This window comes from Lampetra planeri, chromosome 7 (assembly GCF_965212315.1).
Source record: "Lampetra planeri chromosome 7, kcLamPlan1.2.h2, whole genome shotgun sequence".
Lineage (NCBI taxonomy): Eukaryota > Metazoa > Chordata > Hyperoartia > Petromyzontiformes > Petromyzontidae > Lampetra > Lampetra planeri.
In genome coordinates, this window is record NC_136113.1 from 5,827,955 (window position 1) to 5,855,761 (window position 27,807).

Genomic DNA, 27,807 nt, shown 5'->3' on the forward strand with positions numbered 1-27,807 from the left:
GTGCCAGGATGTAGAGTGGAGTTTGTCTGGTGTCAGGATGTAGAGTGGAGTTTGTCTGGTGCCAGGATGTAGAGTGGAGTTTGTCTGGTGCCAGGATGTAGAGTGGAGTTTGTCTGGTGCCAGGATGTTGAGTGGAGTTTGTGTGGTTTATAGCAATACAGTATATAATTTAACGTTGGGTTTGTCTATGGCAGTATATAGTACGGTGTAGACTCGTGTGATATAAGAGAATAAAGTTTAGATGGAAGCATATTATATTTTTTACGACGTAGAATTGTAATGTATTACTTACTGTTAGTAACTCAGCTTATTGTAGAGTATATTTAGTATACTGATGACACTATGTAGTTTATACTTTAGTTGTTTACGTGGTGGTTTTAGTTACTGCAGCTACATACTATTAACACTCCTTCCCTTTATTAATGCTACCCCTATCCCCTCCTTTTGATGCTACTAATCCTGCATAATGCACGGGCATAAGTAGTACTAATCACATACTGTACCTGCATTTCCCATATCCCCTCCCTTTGATGCTGCTAATCCTGCATAATGCACGGGCATAAGTAGTACTAATCACATACCTGCATTTCCTATATCCCCTCCCTTTGATGCTGCTAATCCTGCATAATGCACGGGCATAAGTAGTACTAATCACATACCTGCATTTCCCATATCCCCTCCCTTTGATGCTGCTAATCCTGCATACTGCACGGGCATAAGTAGTACTAATCACATACCTACATTTCCCATAAATATGCTAAATTCCTCTTGATATGCAAATTATTTTGTCAAGGCGCCCTTTCCCCCCCCCCCTTCCAACCCAGATTAAATATACGCTCCAAGCATGGTGCTGTTTCATTCAGACGCTGTCTCCCCGACAGACCTGGTCTTCACCTGAGGACGGCTGCTTGCGTTGTGGCCGAAACGTCGTGAGAATTATTTAATGATGTTTTATTTTTATTATTTTATTATTTCCATTCTACGTGACTTTACCGAAAGAACCAAGAAGACGCTTTATTCATATAGAATACTCTCAAATCGGGCGTTTAGGCTGTCGACGACACCGTCCTCCATAACCTCCTCGTCCCAGTCGTCTTGGTCGATGGCGATCTCATCAACAACCTTGGACGGACGACAGGCAATAAGATCCTGCGCCGCTCCAGCCCAGTTAGACGGAACCTTCAGGCAGCCAACCGTGATCCATGAGCGCAAGCACATGGACTTTATGAAGAGCGTCGTTGACAGCGACTGGCGAACGCATGTGATCTCCCGCCCGGCTCCGCTATTCGCGCGTTCACAGGGAGTTGACGTCGCCGGCGCTCCCAAGTAGTCGCAGGCCATCTTGTAGTGGGCGGGGAGCAGCTCTTTGTGGAGAAACCACCACTGCATTATGTCAATGAAGGTGCTGGCGGTGTGACGCCCATGCTCAGAAAACGATCGACTTCATCGCCGTCGTCTATGGAGTTTCCGACGTTGCTGAACAGGGTGCTGAACAGCGACCGCTCCTCCATATGGGCAGCAACTGCCGTCGGCGAGATCGTGAGCACGTCTAAGTAGCGATGCTGCAGGACAGAGCGGATTGTGGCCTTCAGTGTCTTGGTCTGTCGTTTTCGGCAGCTGTGGATTCAAGTAGGATGCCACAATGGCAGGTTCCTGAACCAGTAGGTGGCGGTACCGCACCAGTTCGGCCTTCATCCCCGTCGCAGTCAAGGGCTCATCGATCGCTCTAAGGGCGGCTTCACCGTGATCGCAATGACGGACGAGGTGCTCCATCGTCACCGGCACGAGATCCAATGTCGAATTGTGGTCCGCCGACAACGAGGCCATGACCTGGCGCGGCATTCGCAGGAATGCTGTCACGCCCTCGATGTTTGCCCACTGCAGTTCAGATAAAGCACCGACACCGATCACATCCTGGAAGAGCGCCATGATAATGTCCAATGGGACACGCTTCTTGATGGCGTCGTCGCCCATGTCAAACGTCGGCGAGTCCTGGTGCGTCGGCTCCTCGCTGGCGAGCTTGGCGATCTCAGCCTCGCGGCGGTACGACTGCCGGACGACCTTGCTGCACCTGATATTGACGAGCGCCTTGCGCAGTTCGGCATTTGTTGACTTGATCAGTTTTAGAACTTGGACCACACCGATCTGGACGGAATGATCCACACATCGAATATGGTGGCAAGCCCGCAACTGCTCATATCCGGCGTCCACATTGACCAGGGCGAACAACGTCTTGACAGCACTGTTCGCATCAGAGCCATTGTCGCTGGTGACAGCGAGCAGCTTGGTCGAGATATTGTGCCTGAGGCTTTGGAGGTGCTCAAACAGAGCGGCCCCAATGCGCTTGCCGACACCCCTTCCGGACTGCACATCGAGGATTGTCAGCAGCATGGATTTTGACGCACCAGATTTGCTGTCGATCCAGTGCACCGTGACCATCCAAAATCCCTTCAGGTTGCGGTTCGACCACCCGTCGATGGTGAGCGAGATGGCGACGTCCAGGTTGGAGAAGATCGCCCCGACGATGGGCAGCATGATGGCGTGATGCTCGACAATCCTGCGAATGATGGTGCTGGTCGATGGGCCCTCGTATCCCTGTGTCAATGTGTTGACCAAGGTCTTGAACTTGTCGCTGCCGGCGGCTCGCAAAGAGATTGCACCTTGGATAACAAAATCCACCACCGTGTTCTCAAACTTTACCAGGAGGCGATCCGGGATTGCTGGCCAGCTCAGCGTTTGCTGTTTTAGGCGGCTCGCCGACGCCGACGTCCCGACCTCGCTGCCTGGGGCGAGCACGTTGTGTTTCTTGAGTTGGGCTTTCCACCCCGACGCGTTCGTGTGGGTGCAAAACCACTTGCGGCAGTGCATGCACTGCCGCTTCCCTTGCTGTGCATGCGGATCACCCTCCATCCAATCGTGTGTGTGCTCCCACGGGAACGCATACCGCTGCCTCTTTCGATTGCTGTTCGCAGCAACCCCAAAAAAGCCGTTGCTGGCATCCTCGTCCTCTAGTACCTCGACCTCAAGAACGTGGACCGTCTCCATGTGCTCCGCCATCACTTTAAAATGGAGGCCACGGACTGCGTCACTGCGGCACGGAACTTTTAGCAGTAAACAAGGTACTGTATTTACGGGGTAATTATTCGCCCTACCCTTACCCTACCAGGTAATTCTTCTGAGCTACCTTTACCCTACTCTTTACCTTACCCCTTGGCATGTCGAAACCTTTACCCTTTACCTTTACCCTTTTACCCGGTAATAAAGGTAATTTACCTTACCTTGCTGAGGCCTATGCATCAGAAGCAATTTTTTAAGTTATCCAGACCATATTGGAGCATTGCCCCTCTCCTGTTTACAGCCTTCATAACCAGTGGTAAAAATTCCACATTTCTATTGTGGGGGGGGGGGGGGGGGGGAGACAGTCTATCCTTAGGACAACGAACTGCTGACTATTAAAAAAGTGGTAGTTATTTTATCCACCCCAGAGGCAAGAAGGGCTGCGTCAACCGCCGATGGAGGATTTTAACTCACCGCTCCTTTATATTGCGAGCCGAGCGCTCTAAACCGCTGCGCCACCCGGACAGAATTTCTGACACCCGCATATAGAGTTACTGTTAAAGGAAGCAAGGTAACGACAGGAGATGTGAGGCTTGCCTGCTCCATGTAAAATTAGTGACAAGGCACGGCACGTGGACAGTCGCTCTCTCCCACTGTTGCTAGCCGAGCTCCGATTAAAAATGTCCAGTTATTTCCCCAATCGTTACGACAATATTTATGGGCACAGGGCAATCTAATCTTATTGCTTTATTTTGAGAAGTCACGCAGTCATGACATTTTATTTCTAACCTGCGGACACGGATTAAAAACGCTTGGCAGCCAGATAAATGTAGGGCACACGGCAACTCTAGACTTACGTAGACATGCGCCTCGCAATTTCTGTGGCTACAGCTGTCATGGCCTTGCTCCATTGAGTAGGGAACTATATCAGGAGGTATCACCGGGCCTCGAGTCTCACCCACGGCAACTTCTCCTGTCTTATCTATCCAAAGGGCTTCTGTATAAACGTGTAGAGGTGTAGTGGGTGACATCACGTCACGCGCACCCTTGGAGAAAGTGGCGTCGCGGGACGTGACGTCAGGCGGGCCGTGGGGGACAGTGACGTCATGCCCCCAGGGGGGTATTTAAAGGGGGAGCCGGGATGTAACCGGGGTTCGTCGGGGGTAGGAGTGGGGACTCGGGTAGTTGGTCCTCACACGAGGCTAGGGGAGGCTACTCCGCCCGACCGGCCGAGGTTGGGGGTAGTCCCGGAACGGGGCAGGGTGGAGAGCCGGGCTAGCCGGGGTGTAGGGATCCCAGTACCCTGTCTCCTGGGGAGTTATTGGCTAGGGGGGTTTTGGTTCAGCACAAGCCCTTAACAACCTGGCGTAAGCCCTTAAATAAACGTGGCGTGAGCCCCTAACAGCAACCTACCTCGGAGTCGTGAATTGCGCTACAACAAACGTAATTGAGAAATGAACTGATCTGTCATTTATATGTGAAGTGGCCAGGATAGGACATTCTTCAGTGTTATGCACCATATGTATAGGTTTTCTCTGGGCACTCCACTTACCTCCCAAATGCCGAACAACTAATTTCATAGTACTGAGGTTTTCCTAGGTAAATAACGGTCCCTATTATTATTATTACAATATAGTCGTACATATGTATGTATGTTGATCTTCTTTGGCACTGTATATCCTCAACCACGCTAATTGGGGGTGCAGGGGAAGGACAACAAACTTAATGCAAAAACCAGTTCTACAGAAGTGAGCTTTCAATCTAGATTTAAAAGAACATAGCTCCAAGTGGCTTCCTAATATCGGAAGGTAGAGCATTCCAGATGGCTGCAGTGACTGTCTTTGTTCGATAGTGAGCAAAAAGCCGCTGCGAGCATAACCGGAGTTTGCGTAATAGTGTATCCCCCTTGACGAGATCAGCAAGGTATTGTGGTTCATTTGTGGCAAGCACTTTGTGTGTAATGAGTGTAACCTTAAAATGTATTACTTCGGCAACCGGAAGCCAATACAGCTCAGCGAGCAATGGACAGACATGGTCGGATCTTGCATTACCGACATGAGCCAAAGAATTTTGTACACACTGCAGCTCGATAATGTTTCTTGCCAGATGTCCCGTAGAGAAGTGAGTTGCAACAATCGAGCTGCAGTACCATGAGAAACATATTCTGCCAACAGTAGAAATACCATGTTCTGCTGGGTTACTGAGCCTGGAGTTGTAAGCCGCTCAATGAATTGTAATCCTGATAATGTAAAAGTGCTGTCCTTGGGGCTTGGTGTGCCATTGTTCACACAACCCGTCCAGATTGTACAATTAGCCAAATGCGTTCGGCCGTGTAATGACGGCATGTTGGGACCACTCGCATAAATCCCACATACTCGGCCACGCTCTCCCCGTAGGCCCGTTGCATGAAAGATTCAATGAGAAAAAACACAGGAAAGCACTTACATAAAAGGGCACAACTTTATAGTTCAACACATTTTAGTTATTTAGATATGACTACGAACAGTTATCAATCAGTGCATAATGAAACACACAAGCAAGTGCTGTTGCTTGTTTTCAATGTAATAAAATACATTAATCATTTTAGTGCCAGATATGCATGTTGCCTAAATGGCCAGATGCATTGTATTTATGATTTTCCCCAGTGTTGGTGATAGAGACATTGCCACGATTTTTCATAAAAAATCTGAGAGAAAGGAACATTTTTCAGTAACGCTTGATTTGTGCTCTCTATTTAATTCACTGCTTCGATGCATGGGCTCAGGTAGAGCTGGAACACAAACGACAAAACCCCACATATCTGTTCCACTCAGTGTTGTGAGATAATCAGGGTTTTCCTGGAAATGCATGAAAATCCACATTCCCCTTCACCGCCCCCCCCCTTTTTTTAGATAACTTAACTTGGTATTTTGTGGGTTATTAAGTTTTTTTTTCTCCCAAAAAAACACTTCAATGTTCAAGTGCCCCATATACATTTAATCAGCAATTCATAGACAATGTTGCAAACAAGATAGTTCTGTACAGAAAATATTTTATGGATGTGTAAGAAGGACGAGTAGGCGACAGACTGTACATGGTGATGGAACGATAAGTAGAAGAAGGCTCAAGAGGATGTGTGGCAGACCTCGCATCAGAGCAACATCAAAGAGTGGACAGAGAAAGAGCGGAGAGAGATCGGAGAAGTAGCGCATGGAGCGGGCAAAAGAAGATGTGCCCCAACGATCGCGAAGACCAAGGGGTCGATGAAGAATAAGTGAGGCCGAGCGATTGATAACGAGCATCATCCCACCTGGACAGTGAGGGCAGCAGGAGTCGGGGGTTCGCACGGGGCTGGCGCAGAGCAGCGGAGGGCACACCTCGCTGTCGCACAGCACGCGCCCGCCGTGGCACGCGCACTGCGTGCAAGCGTCCATGGGCCACGTCTCGCCCTCCACGTAGGACTGCCCGCCCGGCGAGTGGCACACGGCCGCCTCCTCGCTGGGATCCGCCTCATCCTCGTCACTGCCGTCTGACCGCAACGCACGCCGACAGCGGGACGTGAGCCGCGTGCTCCCACGTGACGTTGGCCGGCTGCTGGGGGGCATCGCTCTTGTACAGCAATGGCGTGCGGTTGACCAAATAAGGCACTGTATGCTCTGTGTTGTACGTGAGATGCTCCGGAAAGTCAGACGCATAGACGAATGTGTCCCCGGCGCCCGTGCGTTGTACCGGATTTGTGTACGTACCTCAATAAAAACTTTCTATATAAAAATACATATTTATTGTTTACCGACGTCAAATTGGGGTGGATACGCAAGGTGTTTTGTCTGTTTTTACTGTTCTCAAATAATTTGGTTTATTTTCTGACATGTCCACGGTCACATGGGCACTGACCTCGGACGAGTGAGCAGCAGCTGATTCTTCAACCAATATACCGTGTAAAATCCACCCACAGATAATCGAGAGTTGTCTGCACATTGTCAGGGTTGTCCAGGATGGATGTGTGCTCACTCGGCAATTTGATGAACGTGCCACATTTCCGCTGCATGTCAAGCCAAGTCTATCTGTTTGACAAGATGGCAACTCAAAGAGGCCAGCCTGAGTCCCATTCGCAAGAGTGACTGGGATACTGCCTGGGCGAGACTTTGCTCTTTAGCGATCCGTGTGACTACAGCAATGGAATCGCGGCACGTTGTCGTACGTTCAACACACATACACATACATACATGCCGTGGCAGCAACACGAGGTCAGCACGTACCGTGACACGACGGGCAGCAGCGTCCGGGCTTGAGCGTGGGGTTGGTGCAAACGGGCGCTGGGCACGCGATGAGGGAACACATCTCCCGCCCGGAGTGGCAGTAGCACTCCCGGCAGCCGTCGTGCCAGGCCTCTCCATCAGATCGACGGCGCCCGTCCATTAGTAGACACGAGCCAGGGCGCAGTGGGGGCAGCGTGGGGCTGGGCAGCACTGGGCTGTCTGGAAACCACACACCACACAGCAGTGGTTAGCATGGGGATGTGTGAGTTGGTGTGTGTACCGGTTAAAAAAACAGTACGACATACCGCCAAAAGAAAAAATGTAGTGTAAATTAAATGCACTCGAATGTAGTATATAATGTTACGTAGGGTACGTTGTATATCAGAATCTTTATTTAGACGGGAGGAATCCGATGAGCTATAAAGCTCTTTTTCCATAATCAACTGGACCAGAATACTGTTGTGTCGTATACAAAGTCTACATTGAATTCAATAGAACACTATCACGTGGTGTATTCTTCTGATACACCTACAACCCTATTAAAACCACCTTACGAGCCATGCACTGTGGTGAGTTGGGTGCGGGAGGCGAGGTCCTGAGGGAGGCACGTGGCAGATTGACCACGTGGCCTCTGAACTAAGCACCCTGAACGCGCTCGATCTTGTCGGATCTTGGGAGCCTGAGAGTAGCATGTGTGTTGTAGGGGTTGGGCTGTGGAGTGGCCAAGATGTGGCACTCATACAATGGCATTGGCCAAACATCCCAATGCAGAATAGACGTTATGTCTCCGAGACCAAAGCATACTTGTACCTGTGCCTAACTTTGTTCTGGCATCTGTTGCTCCCACATGTTTGCACTGTTGTTTGTTCGATTCACATGCGTTTTGTCACTGTTAGACTAGAATATAAAGCTTACTTGCACATGTTGTCATACAATTCTTGCACTGTTTTGTTCTTTAATGTGCGTGTGTTTCGTTTATGGGCATCAAATATTTCGTTTGTTAGTTGTTCAACATGCCTTAAGGACCCTGCATTGGTTCTCTGCAATATTGATGTTTTTGTCTTTAAATTTGTGTAGCTGCTGTGCTCATGCACTACGAATCTCCCTTGTAAAATAGCCGGGCAAACTGGCTAAACGGGATAATCCGCAACAAATAAAATAAACTCAATCTCAAACAGTGAGAGTTTCCTAGATAAATAATAATTATTATTGCTATGCTGGGAAAAACATGGGCCACCTTTCAACCCAAACCAGGGTATTCTGGCAGATGTGGAGCTAAGAAAAAGAGCAAAAGAATTTGAAAATAGATGCCGAGTTTACTGCAGAATATTTTTCTGGTAAGAAACACCGCTCGTACCTTTTAAACCTGAGATACTGTCGACGAGCGGGAATTTGCTGTGCGTGCGATAGATTTTATTCCAATAGAACTGGTTTTCAGCGTAATACTTTTTTCCCCATACAACCAGTTTCAAAGCACCAAAATTGATTGACAACGCACTTCAAAAAAAAAAACCCGGCTACCGAGGTTCCACTAAAGATGTTCCAAAAACCACTTCATGCGATGCCACTGCGATTTGAAGAAAAAATAAATAAAATAATGTTACTTATTTTCACGTGTGCGCGCTCAGCAGTTCTTGGCATTCCCCGCGTGCGATCGCACCTTTGCACTTGCAGACCTGGCAGCCCTTGCTGTTGTGCTGGAAGCCAAAGAGGCATTGCTTGGTACACGCGGAGGGAGGGCACTTCATGCAGCGGCAGGCCTCGCAGCCCTGCTTGTTGGTCCTGGCAAAGAGCACAGCCGTAAACCTTGGCGGTGACAGCACTGCGGCGGCCGCCACCACCGCCACCTGCTCCCTTAAGATACCGCAGCGCCGCCGGGCGATAGCTCCGGATTTCTTATTGCTCGTGCGTTTTGTTCATCCTGATAACCGTCGGGGCAGACAATGGGTAAGGCGTTTCCTACTTTGCATATTTTGTTTCGGTTCCTATGCACCGCAACACACACGTTGAATTGTGTGCGGATTTTTTATTTATTGATGCTTATGCTTTGTGCAATTGATATGCCGATGATATACTAGTTACACGTTTGTGTTCACGGTGCGAACAAAACTATACAAACCAGTCGGAGCTAAATTAAAAACAATGCAGGCGAGACGGTATAAACGAGAAAAAAGAGCATCGCCACAAGTTGAAGCATTACGCGCTAACAGTGATGTCCACGCATCCGCAGAGAGTTTATCGTTCAAAAACGCCGAAACCCACATCACGCACAATATACCGATCACTCAGTAAATATCCTACACGTGTCTATGTGGAACGTGGTTTCATAATATCGGACAAATCAGACACGGACACAGTCACCGCGAGAGACTGACACTAAAGCGCCAGCGCTGTGCCTCACATGTATCCGTAGGGGCAGTGCTTGTCGCACGCAGTGGGGCGGCACTTGCGGGCCTTGGCACGGCACTGGCAGCTCTCGCAGCCGCTCGCGTCGTCCAGCACGAAGCCGAAGGGGCAGTCCAGGGTGCAGCCCACCATGAGCCCAGCGCACGCCTCCGCTTCTACGCACAGAGCCAGGAGGCACACCGCGGTTCATATTCGTTTGCAAACGGGAGAAGGTGTGAAGGTGCCGTCCTGCAATTTCCCGCTCCGCTGCTGCTGCTGCTGCTGGTGGAAAGGGCTTAAAAATAAAGGAAGCGCTAGATAGCCTCCCCACGGCTGCGTCGGTCATAGGGGGTTCTTTGACAATACTTCACCATGTTTGCCAGTGGCAGATGGGGAAAAGGAAACAAACGGGTTCAGGTGTCACTCGTCGCCCATGTTAGCCATGGCCGGGAATCAAACACTTTGGGTCACTGGGCTCGCAGCCGAGTGCGCTACCTGCTATGCCACCGCTCCACTCCTCTGTTTACATGAAATTAAAATGTACTTTTTGGAGTTTAAATAGTTTTGAAAATTGGTAATAATTTTTATGTCTTATTTTAAGGTATAACCAAAGTGGTTTCAACGAATTGGTTTATTTTAAGTACAAGGTGCTAGCGTTCAGTTTACAAGAGGTTGATAAGTGTCCCTCCAGGACGATATGACATTGCTGCAGAGATATATAGCCAGTGTGTTGGCGTGGTATTTCCGTGTATAATTTAACACATTCCATTTATCTAAATGCCACATAAATCAAAATTACATTATACTTTTAATGCCCACATCATTCGCTTTAGTTACATAAAACGTAGTCACAGTATATAATCTGTCATGCTGGTTGGCAATTTATCCTCACTTCATATTTGGGCACTTTCCCGACGACAACGCACGACGAGAAGTTGCTCTGATTTATACTCTTGGGCTCAAGATCACACAAACGAAAAGTTCCCCATTATACGATCCACACCCTTTTCCTTTGATGCTAAGACAAGAGGTCTGTTTCTATTTTCCCGTCCTACTTAAGGTCAGTTTTTGATAGTAAAATAAATAAAAATGCGGAATTTTGGGCATTGCGATCAAAAAAAGGCAGAGGCTTTGGCAAATTCCAAACATTATGTGTCTACCGTACGCAATCGCCAGCGGATTAATCTAGCTACCGGTGAGAGGTGGGTCCCAATCGCCAGCGGATTAATCTAGCTACCGGTGAGAGTTGTGTGCCTGCGACGTGCAAACGACGATAACATCGTGGCATTTATTTGTGATGTGAATTCTTGCGCAGTTGTCATCGCACACTTGTGTTTTAATTGTAGAACCATGGGTTGTGACGAATTCACCATGTGGGCATGAGGTGGAACATTGCTGTGTGTATATCGGTGCGTTACGGATATATAAATACGCTGCAGTGTACAGATCATGTAATCATTCAGTGCTGGCAATTAAAAATAATTGTCATGAAGAAGGGGCCATGGTTTGATTTGTGGATTGATTTGTTTGTTTTCAAGATATTTTGTTTGGTTGTGTTTTCCATTTGTTCTATCTCATTTGTCCAGCCCCATTCATCTAAGCGTAACATTTGTAACTAAATGTGTGTACAACTCCCATAATAAACACATTTTGTAAACAACAGGTGCCTACACACATGATTGGGCATGTATACTTTGAAAGTAAGAATAATTTGTTATTGATGAACAATTTCAGGCCTTTTTTTTTCCAGCCTCTTTGTCAATCCACTGCTGAACAAAGGCCTTCCCACACTGTGTCAGTCATAGGGGTTGTTTAACCATACTTCCCCACGCTGGTTAGTGGGGGCTGGCGAAAAGGGGGACCCCAGGACCAGTCAAGATATCACTTGTGACTAATGTAGCCATGGCCAGGTATTGAACTCAGGTGAGTGTGTAATATTACACAGGGCTGAGCTGTGACATGGGTTGAGGCAGTTGTTGTGCATTTGTGTGCGTGGTGACAAGTGGTGTGCTGCGCGCTTGGCAGGCGTGCACGGCACGGTGGGCCAGGGTGGTGTCATTCTGCGTGCCGTACTGCGTGGTGTGTGTGGTGCGGTGCGTCAGAGCGATGCTCTGTGATTGCGGTGTGGTGCTGTTCTCTTTGAGCGCGGTGCACTGTTGTGGTGCGTGCAGTGCTGTGGCATGTGCGTGCGACGCGATGCGGAGTGCGGTGCTGTGGTGTGAGTGTGGTGCTGTGGTGTGTGAGGTGCGGTGATATGGTGTGTGAGCGCCAGTGTGATGTGGTGCTGTGTGAGTGCGGTGCAGTGGTGTGTACAGTGCCGTGGTATGTGAGTGTGGTGAGGTGCCATGGCATGTGCAGTGCTGTGCTGTGAGTGTGGTGCGGTGCCGGCCGTGCATCGTACTCGTTTTGCACTGGCAGAGGCGGCAGCCGTGCGAGTCGAGGCGGAAGCCGTGGGCGCAGTCGGAGTCGCGCAGGCTGCAGTTCCCCACGGCCCGGCACACGGGCGGCACCACGGTGATCAGTGTCGGCTCTGCGAGTGGAAGAGTATTCGTCAATACATTCATCTATGCATCGTTACATCCCTTTACATACATGCATGCATGCACGGACTTTATAAGCAGGCAGGAGCTTACTGAGACAAGAGCCTTGTTTAAAAACGGCGACCTACGTATTTCAGCGCAAGAAAAACAAACCCAGACAAATCGTAAAAATCAACAGAGATTTGAAAAAAAAAAGTAACTCAGCAAGATAATCGCTCCTGCCGTACATAGCGCGCAAATAAATTGCAATGGATCAGTGAGTCCTAAGATAATCATCTCATGGCACCACAAAGGCGCGAGCGTCTCCACGCGCACCGCTCTCTCCGCACCGCAGTGCCGAACGGAGATAGCAAAGCGCTTCAGCGGCACCACGCTCGTAATAAACGCAACGGTCAAGGTTTTTTAGGGGGGCAGGTCTGGGGGCGGGGGGGGAGAGAGTCAGCCTGAAACACGACGGGAATGATGAAAAGCAGAAGCTAAAGGGCAGTCTCACTTTCCGGCGCCAAGACCCTTAAGCTCATTATTTCTCCCCACCAGTTTTCTTTCTCCTTGCTGCCAAAGCAAACTCCTGCTCGCGGGGCCCATCAGGTTTACACATAACTTGCGCGCTAATCTGCTCCAGCATTTACCAGATTAATATCTACCGCCTCCCACACATTCCGGCGAAGCTCAACGGCCCGAACGCTTCAGCTGTAAATAACAACACTGACTTCACCAGCAAACGGGGCCCACATGAATGTGCCGTACGCGGCCAGACCTGCGCCCGATAACATCTGTTTACTGGATTTTCGGCAAATTGCAGTGAAAACACGACGTATTCATCCCAGCAAATGGGCGCAGGCACGAGCAGCACAACGCTTATTGAATTACGGCAATGACTTTTATTTGCGGACGGGATGAACAGGAAGGAAGATGCTCATGTATTTAATTCAGGTATCATCATGAAACTATGTTAGAAACAGTTTCCAATTTTGTCATAAAATTGTAGAAATGCATTCCAGCTGTTTTTCGCCATGACTTTTCTCTTGAGCGCTGTTTTTGCCGAAGTGTCCCGCGATTGCATTCCTGCGCGCTTTAACATCGAAATCCACCGCAGGATTGCTGCTAATAGCCTTACGTTGTAAGCCATTTACCGGCCGTTAACTGACTAATTAAGACTTGGCACTGCAGGCTACGTGCGGCGGTCAGAATGGCCGTGTGTAATCCAGGTGAGGGCTCTACCGAGGCGTGAGCTCGCCACAAAGATTCTGATGCGACGTCAGATTTCATAACCTGGTAACGTCCCAAAAAATCTATGGCCCGGAGTAATGAACTTTAAACAACCCTTCTGCGGATTACACACCGCGTGACCTTTCCCTGCTGTTCCCTGACCACATGGGTGAAATTTAAATCCAGGCAGACGGGATTGTATTCCCAAGTTATGCTTTTATGTGCCCTATGCTCAAGCGACCACGGTCTTGTCTCAACGACCCAGTCATCCTCCATTCGATGGCAAAGTTGATCCCTCTGTGCAGAAGCCCCACATCAGGGCCCTTTAATGCAACAGGCACAGTAGGCACTGTGCCTGCAGGGCCTACAAAAAACTAAAGGGCCTACGAAAAAAAACGTGACCATGTATTTTTGTTTGTATGATAAAAAAATGTAACCAATATATCTTCTAGAATACATATATGTATATATATATTTAGCAAGTGTATATACAAAGAGGCAGAGTCATGTCAATATCAAACGGTTTTCTTTTCATAAGGTGAGAGAAATGAACACCGGAGATGAACTTTTGGAGATTTTTCATTGCAAAATTATGAATAACATCTTAAAATCGTGTTTTTTCGCAAAATATCATTCTCAATAGAGAGTAGTGCAAGGGAAGAAAAGGCGTTTTTATCCTACGCATGAAACAAGCGAAGTGACAGCGGCGGTAGTAGTAACAGGGGGCAGCAGTACTCACTGTAGAAAGTTATGAATGAAAGGCCTATGAAACAGAAGTGCCTAGGGCCTACAAGAACCTTAATCCGGCCCTGCGCCCCAGACCCTGGAATTCAGTCCTTCGGCCATCTACACTGCGGGATCCCTGATACACTGCCCAGGTTCAGGCTCCAGACCTTCCTCTTCTACTCCGTATATGGCTGACTGCCTCTCTTCTCCATGAAATGTCTTGAAGTGGCACTTTACCATTCATGTCATCTCGCTGCCGTACAGCATTCTGGCCCCTCACTCACTGCCTTCCGCTAAAAAAAGTGTGCCCTACTGTTCCCAAACGCCACTTGATATGCACATCTCCGTGTTGTGTACAGCGTCTTGAGACTGATGACAATGTAGAAGTCCAAATCGTACTGGATGGCACTGTGTTTCATTTACAAAACTCATGCAAGGACGAATCAGGAAAAGTAAACCTGAAAATAAATAAGTAGTATAGGAAGTAATCGTGATGGAAAGAAGGTAAGTCCACCGTTATTGTTTTTTAAAAGTAACCCGTGCTTCAGCTTCACTGGAACACTTTGCAATCCACTTTTGATAGTTTTTTCATTGCTTCATCTCCCCACAGACAGCTCCCCAACGAACCTAATAACTCATTGATTTCATCCAATTCAAACAATAAAACTTCAGCTTTCTGGACAATAAGCTGTTATCAAGTAATTTTTCCCAGAACACTTCTCCATTGTTGTTATATCCCTATACTCCGTAGTGTATCTAGCCAGAGCCATACACACAGGCAGGGAGGCAGGTAAGGGTGCAGATGGGCAAGGAGATAAGTGGGCAGGTGAGCGGACAACTACGTTTTTAGTCATAAATTTCAAAAACGGTGGCCGCAAAAAAACACCAGACAGCACAATCTGAAAAGCCACTCGAGGATTGGGTCCCTCGCCCATCAACGGAAGCACCGCAGGGCACGCTGCTCAACAGAGACGGGAGCAGTCGTTGGGCGACGCCATCGGACCAGCGCCTGACCTTCGCAGACGGGGCAGCACTCCCCGGGGATCTTGACGGGGTGCAGGCAGCTCTGGCCGCACGCCGTCGCCGTGCACTGCGGCTCCCCGTCCACGCAGCGGCAGAAGGTGCAGTCGTCCTCGCGCCAGCGAGCGCCGTGCGCCCGGATCTCCCCCGCAGCGAAGCAGCCAGCCGGGTTGCTCGGAGCCGTCATGGCGTCTAGCGTGCGCGGAGGGGCAGAGTAGAGCGCTTGGGATCATCGCCGGCACGATTGTCTTCACCATTGTTGTCAATATCGTAATCGTCGACATTGACAACAATCGTCGTCATCATCAATCATCGTCATCACCAAGATCAATTGTGGCCATCATCATTTTCATCACCATCAACAGTCACCATCATCGTTGCAATTGTCATCATCATCATCGTCGGGATTGTTATCATCATCGTAATGATTAATCAGGAATAATCATCATTGTTATCATAATAATTGGCATATATTATCCTCATGTTCAGAGAAAGCTTGGGCAGTTTTGGTGCATAAAAAGACCCATAAAATGAGTTATTCTATAAAAAAATAACATTAAAATAATAATCCTCATAATGTCAGATATCACACGTGACTTATCGATTTCATTATTGAGACTTCACGCATGCCACAGAAGCGTCGCGAACATGTTCTCCCCGTGGTGTGGTCGTGTGGATTTTTCTCTGGGCCCTCGGGTTTTCCCCTCTACGTTGAGAAACACGTGTTTAAAGCATTTGCCTGCAAATAAATGTCCGTGTGATAAGCAACTTCGATGAGCGATCATTTGTGATAGCCAGGTCGCTTTGAAAAAAAAAAGAGCCCTACAGCTCAGTGGGCTTCACCTGCTAAAATAAAAAATAGTGAAATCGCATTTGCGAAACCCGGCATGCGCCACCTCGTGTGAGCGTGCGCGGCGTGCGCGGCGGTGGCAGCGGCGGTGGCTTACCCTCGCACACCGGGCAGCACTCCCCAGGCGGCGTATAGTAGCGCTGGCAGCGCAGCTCCCCGCACTGCGCCGCGAAGCAGAAGGACACGCCGGCGCGGCAGCGGCAGAAGCGGCAGGCGTCCAGGCGGTACGTCTCGCCGTCCGCCAGCTCCACGCCGCTGAACGCGCACGTCCGCCCCGTGCCTGCGATCACCGTCGCCACCGCGCACACGAGCGTGAGTGACGAGTTCCCCCCCAGCCCTGCCAACCCCCCGCTCTCCCCTCCCCTTGTTTCCCCTCGGACAGACTGCTGGGAATATTGCCGTTCGCTGTAAAGTGCTTTTAAATTAAAGTAAGTAGATGTGTAGTAAGTTTTCATTCATCTGTGTTCGTGGAGTGATTGGGGGTAGTGTTAATCAACGTATGTCGATAACACTGATGAAAAAAAAAGTGTTTTTCGAGACACAATCTTATCTTGTCGAGTGTCGCTAAGCTGTGTGAAATAACATTCAATCTTTATTGATGAGCAACAAAAAAACACTTTAAAATCAGGAGGATGCACTCATCATCATGTACCACTCCAGTCATTTATGATATTACATCCCCACAGCGCTGACACTTAGGGCACATCCGTGATTTTCATGCATGTTTCTTCTTACTTGTGAAGCTTTAAACTTGTATCATATAATAGATATATATATTATCCGGTTGCTAATCTATAAGATAACAGACATTGTTTTTCATTCCTTTAACCTGTTGATGCCATCGACTACACCCAACAATCTTTGCTGTTTACTCAAGCCCCAGCACACGGAATATTTTTCCTGCTACAACACTCCTCCAGATTAAACCGCTTCGTTCGGCGAATGCCTTCCTGCCCAGCGGGGATCTGTAAAGCGAAGGCAACGGCTCCGCTGGGGGTGATCGAGTCACAGGCTGCGGACGTGAGTCAGTGGCGGAGCTCCGGGGGAGCCGTTACCTTTGACGCACTCGTAGACGTCGCAGCACTGCCCCGGCGTGCCATCGCCGCGGATCAGCAGCCTGGCCACGGTCCCCGCCTCGCACTCAGGCTTGCTGCACTCCGAAGGGCCGCACACGCACCTGGGTGGCACGACGCGACAGGACAAGGGATACGAGGCTTTGAAGCCCGTGTTTAAAGGAGCGACGCGGTTCAAAACAAGCACACGGTGGATGATATGATGTTGTTCAATGCATGTTTGTGTGTGGAAGGATTAACTTAGCAGTATGAAAGCTGATTCATGGATGTCAGTTGCAAAATGCATTTTGCATATTTGAAAATAGTCAGTTTTTTGCTCTGGTTTGAGCCTTAAAAGTTTAGGGAATCCTTTGATCAATGTAGCCAATTTACAATATGGGCTAGTCCCCAACAGAAAAACAACTTGATACGACACTGATTGATATTGGATGTTCTTGATGACATTTAAAAATGTCCCTCCATTATGGTCAACACAGTTAATGCACAAATGTGTTCAACCATAGTGGGAGGAAAGCCTTACACGAAAAACACCAGGTCTTATTGTTGCTGCAGCTGCACACTTGGGGTATATGTGTGTGTCCCCTGTTTTATGACATGTCCTCGAAAGTTATTTCGGGAGAACAAATACTTTAAAGTGCGACTTTTATTTTAGCATTTCAGTGACGTCATTGGATTAATATAATCGGAAACGTATTGAATTGATGTTACCGGAAGGCTATAATGATACACCTGGCAATATCAAGTCTCTTTTCTAATCTTCAAGCTCATGTCGGCCAGCTAGGAGTTGTGTCTTTAAACTTGAACTGCAAATGGTGACCATAACCCTCTCCACAGGGAGTACAATTTTCATTCACATCACAATTAATAAAATAATTACGTAAGACTGCCCACCAGCAGCAAAATAATGAATCAACAACTTAAACACAAAAAAAATCTCAATGTAAATTAGGTATTGAAAAACAGCAGTCTTCGGGATGTCAATTACACATCCCAAGAGAGACAGAAAGAGACACGGCTGCCAATGTTGGATATGCCACCGGGGAGGGAGTAAAGTGGTGACTCATTGAGTGAGCGAGCGTAAGAACTGGCGAGTGAGTGAGCGAGCAAGTCAGCGAGCCACTGAGCGATCGACCTACCTGAGGGAGTCGGGCTGCACGCAGCATCCGTCCCTCGTCAGCTTGCCGGGCGTGGGCTGGCTGTCCAGCGGGCAGCTCACGTCCAGCACGGGAGGGCACTCCACCCCTCTGCAGTCCGAGTCAAATGCTGGAGGAGCCCACGAGGCAGATCGCGGCAGAAGGGGGAATGCACGGATAGAGAAAGGCAGAGATCCTCCGTGAAGGCTTAACAGACTGCTGGGGCAAGGGCTGCTAGCGAGCACCTATGAAGACCGGCCGGGCACATGAGGGGGGTGGTGTGGCCACACAACCCCCACCACACCCGGCCACCTTTGTTACATGATCAGCCACACCAGGTACTCATTTGAGGCTGAGTCAACCTAGGGGAGGCCCAGAACCAGTTCAGATATTCTCCACTGTTGTTGGTCATGAGTGGGAATTGAACTCGTATCGTTAGGTTCATAGCGCAGTGCACTACACGCTACACTACCGCTCCTCACAATACAGACAAAAGACAAAGACCAAGATCCCCCATATAACCTTGACAGACTGTTGGGGTAAGTGTTGCTAGCAAGCACATATGAAGGCCGGCTTGTTTCCCCAGCGGTGATATTTTTACACACAGCAGCAGATACTCGTTTTAAGCTGTGCCGACTTAGGGGAGGCCCAGGCCCGGTTCAAATAATGGTCATTGGTGTTGACCATGAGCGGGAATCGAACTCGGGTGCCCGAGTTTGCAGTGCTAACCGCTACACCACCGCTCCCCACACAGTACAAAGATACACATGCGTGCACACACAGAAACACACACGCATGCACGCAGATATTCGCGCACAGGCACACATGTGCAAGCAGACTCACACACGGATGGACACATTCAGAGACATGCACGTACAGAGACAGATGAGCATGTAAGTGAAATAACGTATAGCCAAGTCATTTTGTTTACGCGAGCACACATTTTACACCTTGCTCAGAAAATTCAGTCCCACCAATAAATTAGAGGTTTGCATATACAGCAATGCATCAGGGCTCCTTGTGGATTTTGGTTAAGGAATGTTATCAATAGGTGCATGCTTTAAGTTATGGCTTAATGTTCTCCACGTGTGGAATAGAGTCCATCATTGACAAAAACAACCGAGGGCCGAGAAAACACATTTTTACAGCTCTCACCCACGAGCACGCCATCAACCGACGATCTGTTTACTTCCAGCGCGCACCGCTATGAAAAGCACCATGTGCAAAAAAATTAGAAACACGACCCCTGCGTGCCAGAGCACATGGAAAGCTACTGTGCGTGCGCACGCTCGCTCGCCCGCACTGGGAGAGGGGGTGCGGGGGAGAAGAGCTGGACCCGTAAACATCCTCATAGCCCCCCCATCTCCTGCTCTCCATTCCCTCCCCCCCCACCGTGATCCCACACTCTCTGCGGTTCCAGTTTGCAATCACTCTCACCATGGCGGTGGCGTGCCACAATGCCACCATGATGTGATGCACAAGTGGCACGCATGATGCCTAAATGGCTAAGAGCATATACAGCAATTTGACTGAGCAACCGCGGTCATCGCGAGAGGCATACTGGAGGCGATGTGCAGGGTGCATGGATATTTTCCGGGTCGCTGACCCAGACAGACCCAGCTAAAATTAAGCCCTGAGCACACTCGCCACGAAGGAGTGCGCTACCGACGGAACACTCTGACCAGGGAACAAGCACCAAAAATAGTGCAGTCGTTTTTTTTTTGCACGACAATTTTTTTTGGTTGTTGTTAATCTATGCAATCGGCAAGTGGGCAGGTTGACTGCCTTCGCAGTAAGATTACTCGCTGTTTTTTTAAGTGACGCCTAGAAACCTGAGAATCAGCGGCCGCGCATTTCGACGCACTGACGTTCTGTCTCACCAAACCACAATCTTCACCTTCCAGATAAGCGAGTGGCAATGCACTCGTTGTTACTCAAGTGGCAAGAGATATGCTCTACATTTTATCTTTCTCGTCTTCCACTGCGATTCCCCCCTCTGTCTACGTTCTCCCCATTCTGCTATCAGTGCACCAGTTCAATGTTACATCATGAAGTAAAACACGTTTATCAGTCTATTATAACTATTTTTTCAATGCCGATAACAATGTGTGTATAGCAATTCGAGCATTAATCCTAATGTTGCTGGAAAGCAAACCCGGTAAATCACAGGCTCTCAAGTGACTGTGCCTGATGTGACTCGGAAATCGGTATAAACACACTGGGCCACTGCCAAGTTCAAGACCAATTTGAACGTTCGTCCTGGCAATTTTCTCCGCTTGCAATCTTGCCCCGGCACTTGAGTCGTGATCCAGTGGGAAGGGACCCCGCTTAAACTGGGCTGACCCGTAAACTACCAGCTATGTACGTTTTAAAATAATGGCACCTTGCCAAGCACAGAGCAGAGGTATTTGTTATTTTATACAGAACTACGTGGGTGTCATTCAAGGTCTAGCACTGATATTGATGTGGGAGAATGACCTACAGTGATTTTAAATACATCCATTTAAAATAACATCGGAGGATTTTATCTCACGAACACGAGCATATTATCGCGTCAAGTTTTGGTGTTAAAATACTGAAACACATTTGTCGAGTATTTTATTGCTTAGATGAAGTCCTCCTAATGGGCGTTGTTTGACAATACTTCACCACGTTGGCTGGTGCCAGTTGGGGAAGACGGAATGGGACCCGAGACCACTTCTGATAACACTCGGGACTCAATAAAAACTCAACACATTCATCAACAACACTGTGGCCTTAATTACATAAATATAACAGGCGGTGTTTCGGGAAATGGCCCTTGCCTATTATATATATTTTTAAAAGACACAATGTTGTTAGAGATGAATGTGCTGAATCTATGAATTGTGCTTGTGCATCATTGCCAACGCAGCAGCATCGCCAGCTACACTCGAACTCGGGCCGCCTCGGCACATCCTTCCAGGCTTACCGATTGTCTCTCTTCAAATGCAATAAGTTGTTACACACTGCACGTGCCTGCTGATTGCTAGACATGTTCCAGATGGTGCTCTTTACGTCACGCGGGGCACGTGGCAGGTGTTTAGTGATCATCAGGTGTGCTCAGTGTGTAATGGCTTCATTTGTGCTGTAATCTAAATTGATGAACTTGGCAAGATGCATCAGGAGTCCGGGAGACCCTGCAGCAGCGTTAAGGCTGCTGCCTCGCTCGTCTTGCCAAGGCCCCCGTGCCCTGCCACGGCTCAATGCGTGCCACGTTATGGCGCGTGCGAGCTGTGCGTGTACGTTGAACTTCTTTCGCACCCTGCTAATCGGAGGTGTGATTGCATAATATTGATGATGAGGATGATGCATTGATTTGTCGATGAAACAATAAATTCCTACACTCTCATAACACGTATTGAATCGTGCGCGTAGGAGTTAACAAAAAGAAATGTGTGCCAAGTATATGCTAATTATATGCGAATGTTACATTTGTATTCATGATGTGAACACAACTGTACAAATGATGTAAAAAACTGAAACAATAGAAAGATGATGCAATAACGTGCAGAAGATAATGTATTCCAGAATCGAATCGCGACCCCAGTTTGTGAAAATTCAACCAATATGTTGGAGGGGTGAATTGTCACATTTCTAGTGGGCCCTGGAAACTGTTTTCATCCTCGATCCCCTTCTGGAACCTACACGTACCAGTGTGGTGAAGTATGGTCTAACTAGTTCTGTGACGGAAAGGCGAAGGGAATAAATAATTACAGAGCTGTACATTACACATTTTTTAAAAAGTATTCTAACAAGATTACAGGACTGAGCACTCATTTCATTCCGAGCTGAGATGAAAAAGGGCACTTTGTAGAAGAGCAACGGCTTTCAGACCCAGACAATTGAAGAAAGCCCCACCGATACAAAACCAGATGTGAATAGTTCATACTTGTGGCGAGGGACTTTTGAAAGCTCTCAGAACAAAACAAAAAAGCAAGAAAGACAATGTGGAGCTCTGAACACGGTGTGGTTTGCTAGTAGCATAAACACTGCACCCTTAAGAACATCCCACATGGCTCGCAACTAAAATAAATAATTATAGAAACCATATTGGCAGATGAAGTCTGCGAAGCTGTTAAAAGCATTTTGAAATATTGCATATCACAAACTTAGAAGTCCGGCAGTAATTCAAAACAGATTGTCTGGGGGGGGGGTGGTAGTCATAATGCAGGGCACTGGTTTGATATTCATACCTAGCACTCAGTGAACTGGCCAAAGGTATCGGTTAACATCTCGACACTCCAATCAGTTTATTTTTCGATCATTTACCCCTTCTGTTTAACCGAAACAAAGAGGTAAAAAAATATTTTGCTCGTCTGCCACAATAAAGTTTCAAAATCCTTTACATCTCATTATAGCTAAGGCTGACAGGAATGTTATTTTTTAAATCAAGAGGATTACGGTTTAAGCCTCCACAAAGCAGCACTATGAACTATAAACAAAACACCGCTGTTCGTAGCTTGCATTTTGCAAACACAGCTGCGACAGCAGGAATGTGAGGGTACATCGGTTCAATGATCAATATCGATTCTTCAAGCTCACGATACAACGCCGTGTGCAGCAATCGATATGTGTTGTTGTGTGCAATGGGTTCAAGTGACTCGCACCAGCAACAAGAGGTCGCTAACATTCACTCAAATGTTACAAAAAGAAGAACCCATTAGACCACTGGAGAGAGCTCATTCTGGTAATCTCATGGCGAGTGTCGTCTTTCCACTGTCTGTCTGTCGGGAGTTGCATAAGACCGTCGACTGTTGGCATTGACAATGTGAGCAGCATAAACCACTTTATTATTTTGGGTTGTTGACATCACGGTTCCTCCAAGCAAGCTTGTACTGTATACGTGACGATATCAAACCAGCTGTTTTTTTAATTGTATGAATCACTGGGGCAGGGTGTTTTGTAACGTCTACAATCGCATGTATTCAATGAAAGATTATTTTTTTTCAAAATATATAAAGTGGATGTCTTCTTGTGTTCCGACTGGCTTTATTTGGCAGGATTTTTAGTTGTAAACATATATATATACGTAAAATAAAGAGTTTGTTTAAAAACTATCTCGAAAGTGCTCGCGCTTGCACTCACCGCTGACTCGACGGACAATGACAAAAACACGTGCGGTGCCCCAGCATGGCACGCCGCCCAAAAAGCGGCGCATGTATTTTTAATTTTTAAAAGGCACACGAACGATCGCACAAGTTGTAACCAGAGGCAATAGTTTCCTGGCCTGTGATGCCTTTTGGTGTAGAATATCTAACATGGCACGTAATGGTGCCAGCTAGAAGCTTACCTAGAAGAACTGTTCTGGATAAGTTTCTCCATGTGTACTATTACGGACCTTACAAATATTTACTTTTTTAAGTGATCACAGCTGGTTGGAAGGATTCCCTGCTTACTGTTGATTCTAAAGCTCACAATACATGCTTTGCATATCACATCTAAGAGTCAATGTTTAACGATGTGCCTCTAATGTATGTAAATGGGTTAATATCACCCCTGCAATCAAAGGAGGAATTACTTAATTTGTATTACTATTTAATAGATGTGTAATCTGAATCGAAAAAGATATCATCAAATGGATTTAGGTAGGGTTGGTAGAGGTAGCTCTGAATCGTTCCACTCCTGTGCTTATTGAGAAGTGATAATACACATAAATGCATTAATCTTGTGCAGATAATTTGTTTATAAATAATTAATCCAGAGAGTATAATTGGTTCATAATAAGTCACCCATGACCAAAAGACCCACAAAGTTTATTTTTATTTTGTCCATATTATTCAGTTAAAAGTTTAGGGAATTTTCACAATGACCTAAAACCTTCACGGGAAATGGAAACCCCCACGTGCGTTGGGGTGGGCAGCTCGCGTAGCCACCGAATTCTCTCGGAGTCCCACGCCAAGGACGAAGGAGGGAAACACAATTGCACCTGCGTGGAAGGAAACAGGCATTTTCACGCCACGTGCAGGGGGCGTATCGCGCGGTTGGCATGGGCCCTGGCGCAAAGAATGACATAGGATCCCAATTCGACTTTCTCCACTCTGCATAATCTGGCGCCTGGGTCTCGGTGCAGTTGCACTGCCTGCACACTCAACAAGTTATGCCACTAACCATGGCATTGAATCCGACGGGGGGCTAGTCGAGTGGGGGAAGGGGGGGGGTGGTGGCAGGTTGCGGGAGGAAGTGGATGCGGGGGTGGCCACTCACTGCGCTTGCAGTCGTAGACGTTGCAGCACTCTCCGGGCCGCCCCGTGGCCTTGCGCATGAGCGTGGCCTGCGAGTCCGAGGGGCAGGCCCTGCGCACGCAGCCCGCTGGGCGGCACTCGCAGCGGCTGGGCAGCGGGCAGCACAGGCCCGGGGGCGCAAAGCCCTCGATGAGCACGGAGTCGTCGGGGCAGCGTGGGGAGAACTGCACGACGCAGCGCACGCCCGAGCAGTCCGGCTTCTCGTCTGCACGCGAACATGAAGAGGAAAGACGAAGATTCTCGCTTAGCGGCATGGCACGTGGATGTTCGCGAGCCACCTGTTAAGGCCGGCACAGCGGTTGAAGGGGTATCTGGTCGACACCAAGCCTGGCTGGCCACCCCATGTCTCCCAAATGCTGATGTTCACATAATGCACGGGGTACTCATTTAAGGCTGAGTCAGCCTAGCAGAAGCCCAGGACCGATTCATATAATCACCACTGAATTGAACCCAGGTCACCAAGTTTGTAGCGCAGCACGATAACCACGGTGCTACTGTATTTGCACACACGCGCACATACACACACGCACATACACACACGTACAAAGACACCCCTATAGCCTTAACAGACTGAAGGAGCAAGTGCTGTTTAGCGAGCACCTATGAAGATTGGAACGGCACACGAGGGGGTAGTGGCCAGCACCACGCCCGACGGCCTTTGTTTCCCCAGTGGCGATGTTTAAACACTGCACCAGGTACTCATTGGAGGCTGAGTCGACCTAGGGGAGGCCACACGCACACACACACACGTGCGCGCGTACGAGCGCACACCGCAAGAGAGAGAGGCTCCGGCACCTGCTGCTGAAAACACTGGCCACCCTCACCCCATGCTGACCCCCCTCTCTCACTTCCTCGCTATTCCTCCAGCTGCTTCTCTGACGATCCATCATGCCCCCTTCCTCTGCTCAGACATACCAGTCGGTTTTTTTTTGTTCCTGGCTACGACACAGATGAACTTAAAAACTGCACTGTATGGAACGCGAGAACTGGTAAGTCGGCTCTTAAATGGATACACACGTTATGGGTTTTCAACAGTTGACAGAGGCAAGATGTGTTTTTTATATATTTTTAAAGTTCTGTTTTACTGACTTCGGGATTTAACATTTTTTTCCAGAACGAAAAACACTTTTGATATGCGGTGCTGACGAAAACAACGTTTGTTTAAATTTGTCTTACTAAGCGTATATGGTGCAGTAAATCAGGGCTCATTGGAAGTGCTGTAAATAACGGGTGAATTCTTGACATTTGTTGCCAATTTAAATTTACACAGTGACGAGATGACTTGGGAGTAGGAGGGAGTCTTTTTCGTTCACGTCCAAAGCTAATGTTGTGCGTTAACATTTACCCGCGGGTATTTTCTCACAAAAACAGGCCACTAGCGCACTATCAGTTCAGTACACATTTCGTCAAACGATGACTGCAATCTGCGTGCTTGTTGTTGAAACCGTTTTGCTTGTGCTCTATAAAAGGCTGGTGTGTCCCCCAGCTTGTCGTCATGGGTATAAGTATTCTCAATGTTTAAACAGAAACGCTGTGCGATGCCACCTGTCATTCCAAATGCTGGGGGAGCATGCGGTACGTGCACAGACCAACCCTTGGAGCGCCTGTATGCATAACAACTTGTACATTTATTTTTGACCTCCAAGGCTGGGTGAACCGGGGACACCCTGATATAACAACGGAGCGTGTGCATTAGTGCTGTGTACCCAAGGAGTCCAATTTACAACTGGAAAGCAAAACAGCGCGTGCCTCGGCGAACAAAAGGCACAGCGATATCTACTTATTGCAATGGCGCACAGACAACTTGTACAACACAAAAGCCAACATTTACAACCACAACCTCAGGGCACTTAAATTCCCTCGCCCTGCTTTGAATGGCCTGGCCATTGGCAAAACACCCGAGCTTATTTATATTCTTTCAATTACAAGGCAGCGTATCGACGACGGCGGCGGTGTTACAGTCGCTAAAAGGGATGGCGGCCGGTGCTCGCGAATAACGTTGAAGTGGCGGACAAGAGGACGTCTGTTGCAGTTGATTTATCGTGGTGGACGATGGTGAATGATGACGGTGGAGAAGAGTATTTAACTTAATTCTAGATTTGAAGTTTTCGTGATTGCAAGAATCCATACTCTTTGGTTCTTTCGGTAAAGTCACGTAGGTGAAACAATGAATAATAATAATATAATTTGTATTATTATTTAAATTTTTATTTTAGTATTTACCTTGTTCCTATAAACCACAGCCAGAAAAGTTCCCCAAGTTTTATCAAATAAAAAAAACACAAAAGCAGTGTTCCTATAGAATATAGAACACGCTGAAATTGCGCAATCATTTTTTTTTTAATGTCACCACGCAAATGTCATGGGAAACTTTCTTTTAAAACATGTCACCTTGTCTTACGTGTGTACGTTAGTGCACGCAGACTTTATGGTGAAGGAGCAGCCCTGCAATTGCTGGCTTACGCTATTTCTAGCAGAGAGGCTTTCACCAGAAGAAGGCCTAGAGAGCCCATCTTGCGGGTATTTGGCCTACTCTTCCACACAATGGCGGAGCCAAGATTTTCAGGAAGGGGGGCAACCCCTCCAGAAATGAAAAATGATAGGCGTTGTAAAGACTTGTCCCTTGCTTTTTATTCGACGCGTATGCGGTGATGGCACAGCCATCGATCGAGGGTCGAATTCGAACCGCGTTGTGTGATCGGAATCGCGCTCGCTGAAGGTGTTGATGCCTTCAGGGAAGTCGTGTCCTGTATACGCAACTGCGCCCAATTCTGTGAGTCACTTATAACCGCTTTGCCGTTACTTATTGCCAATTATGGATTCAGACTATTGTCCTATCATCTCATAGAGTCCCTGGCACGTAATAATATGCTACACAGTGGCAGTGGGGGTCGCAAAATGCCGATTTATTACTAACAATTAACCCAAATGATCTGATCGAAATTAGGGATTTCGATCGGATCATTGGGGGGGGGGGCACGTGCCCCCCCCCCCCCCACTGGCTCCGCCAGTGCTTCCACACTGGTCAGACACCTTGAATGAGGTGAGAGTATTCACATATATTACCCCACCGCACGTGGCCTGCCGATCGAGTTATACTGCCGTGTGGACAAAAGCGTCGGAGGGGGGGGGAGATTGTTCCGTACGATCGTAGCAGAAACATCCTTCAAGTAACGCCGCCGTTTAAACGCGTCGGGCACGGCGATGTGACGAATTGCGTTTTTTTTTTCACTTTCTAAACGAAGAGGAACGACACCAAACCAAAAACATTTTGGGTCAGCAAGCCGGGGGCCCCTCGCCCCCGCACACGCGG

General features: G+C 48.1%; 1 protein-coding gene across 2 annotated transcripts in view; it reads right to left on the reverse strand.

The window, feature by feature from the left end:
- The window catches only part of CRIM1 (cysteine rich transmembrane BMP regulator 1), an 88,877-nt gene that overhangs the window by 28,021 nt on the left and 33,049 nt on the right, over positions 1 to 27,807 (reverse strand). For both annotated transcript variants that reach the window (XM_078596102.1, XM_078596100.1), the window contains exons 3-12: positions 24,457 to 24,699; positions 18,235 to 18,361; positions 17,081 to 17,202; positions 16,123 to 16,305; positions 15,170 to 15,367; positions 12,082 to 12,210; positions 9,697 to 9,856; positions 8,956 to 9,077; positions 7,296 to 7,514; positions 6,347 to 6,565 (exon numbers count right to left, since the gene is read on the reverse strand). In XM_078596102.1, the coding sequence (XP_078452228.1) occupies positions 6,347 to 6,565; positions 7,296 to 7,514; positions 8,956 to 9,077; positions 9,697 to 9,856; positions 12,082 to 12,210; positions 15,170 to 15,367; positions 16,123 to 16,305; positions 17,081 to 17,202; positions 18,235 to 18,361; positions 24,457 to 24,699 (1,722 nt within the window). The remainder of the gene's footprint in view (positions 1 to 6,346; positions 6,566 to 7,295; positions 7,515 to 8,955; positions 9,078 to 9,696; positions 9,857 to 12,081; positions 12,211 to 15,169; positions 15,368 to 16,122; positions 16,306 to 17,080; positions 17,203 to 18,234; positions 18,362 to 24,456; positions 24,700 to 27,807) is intronic.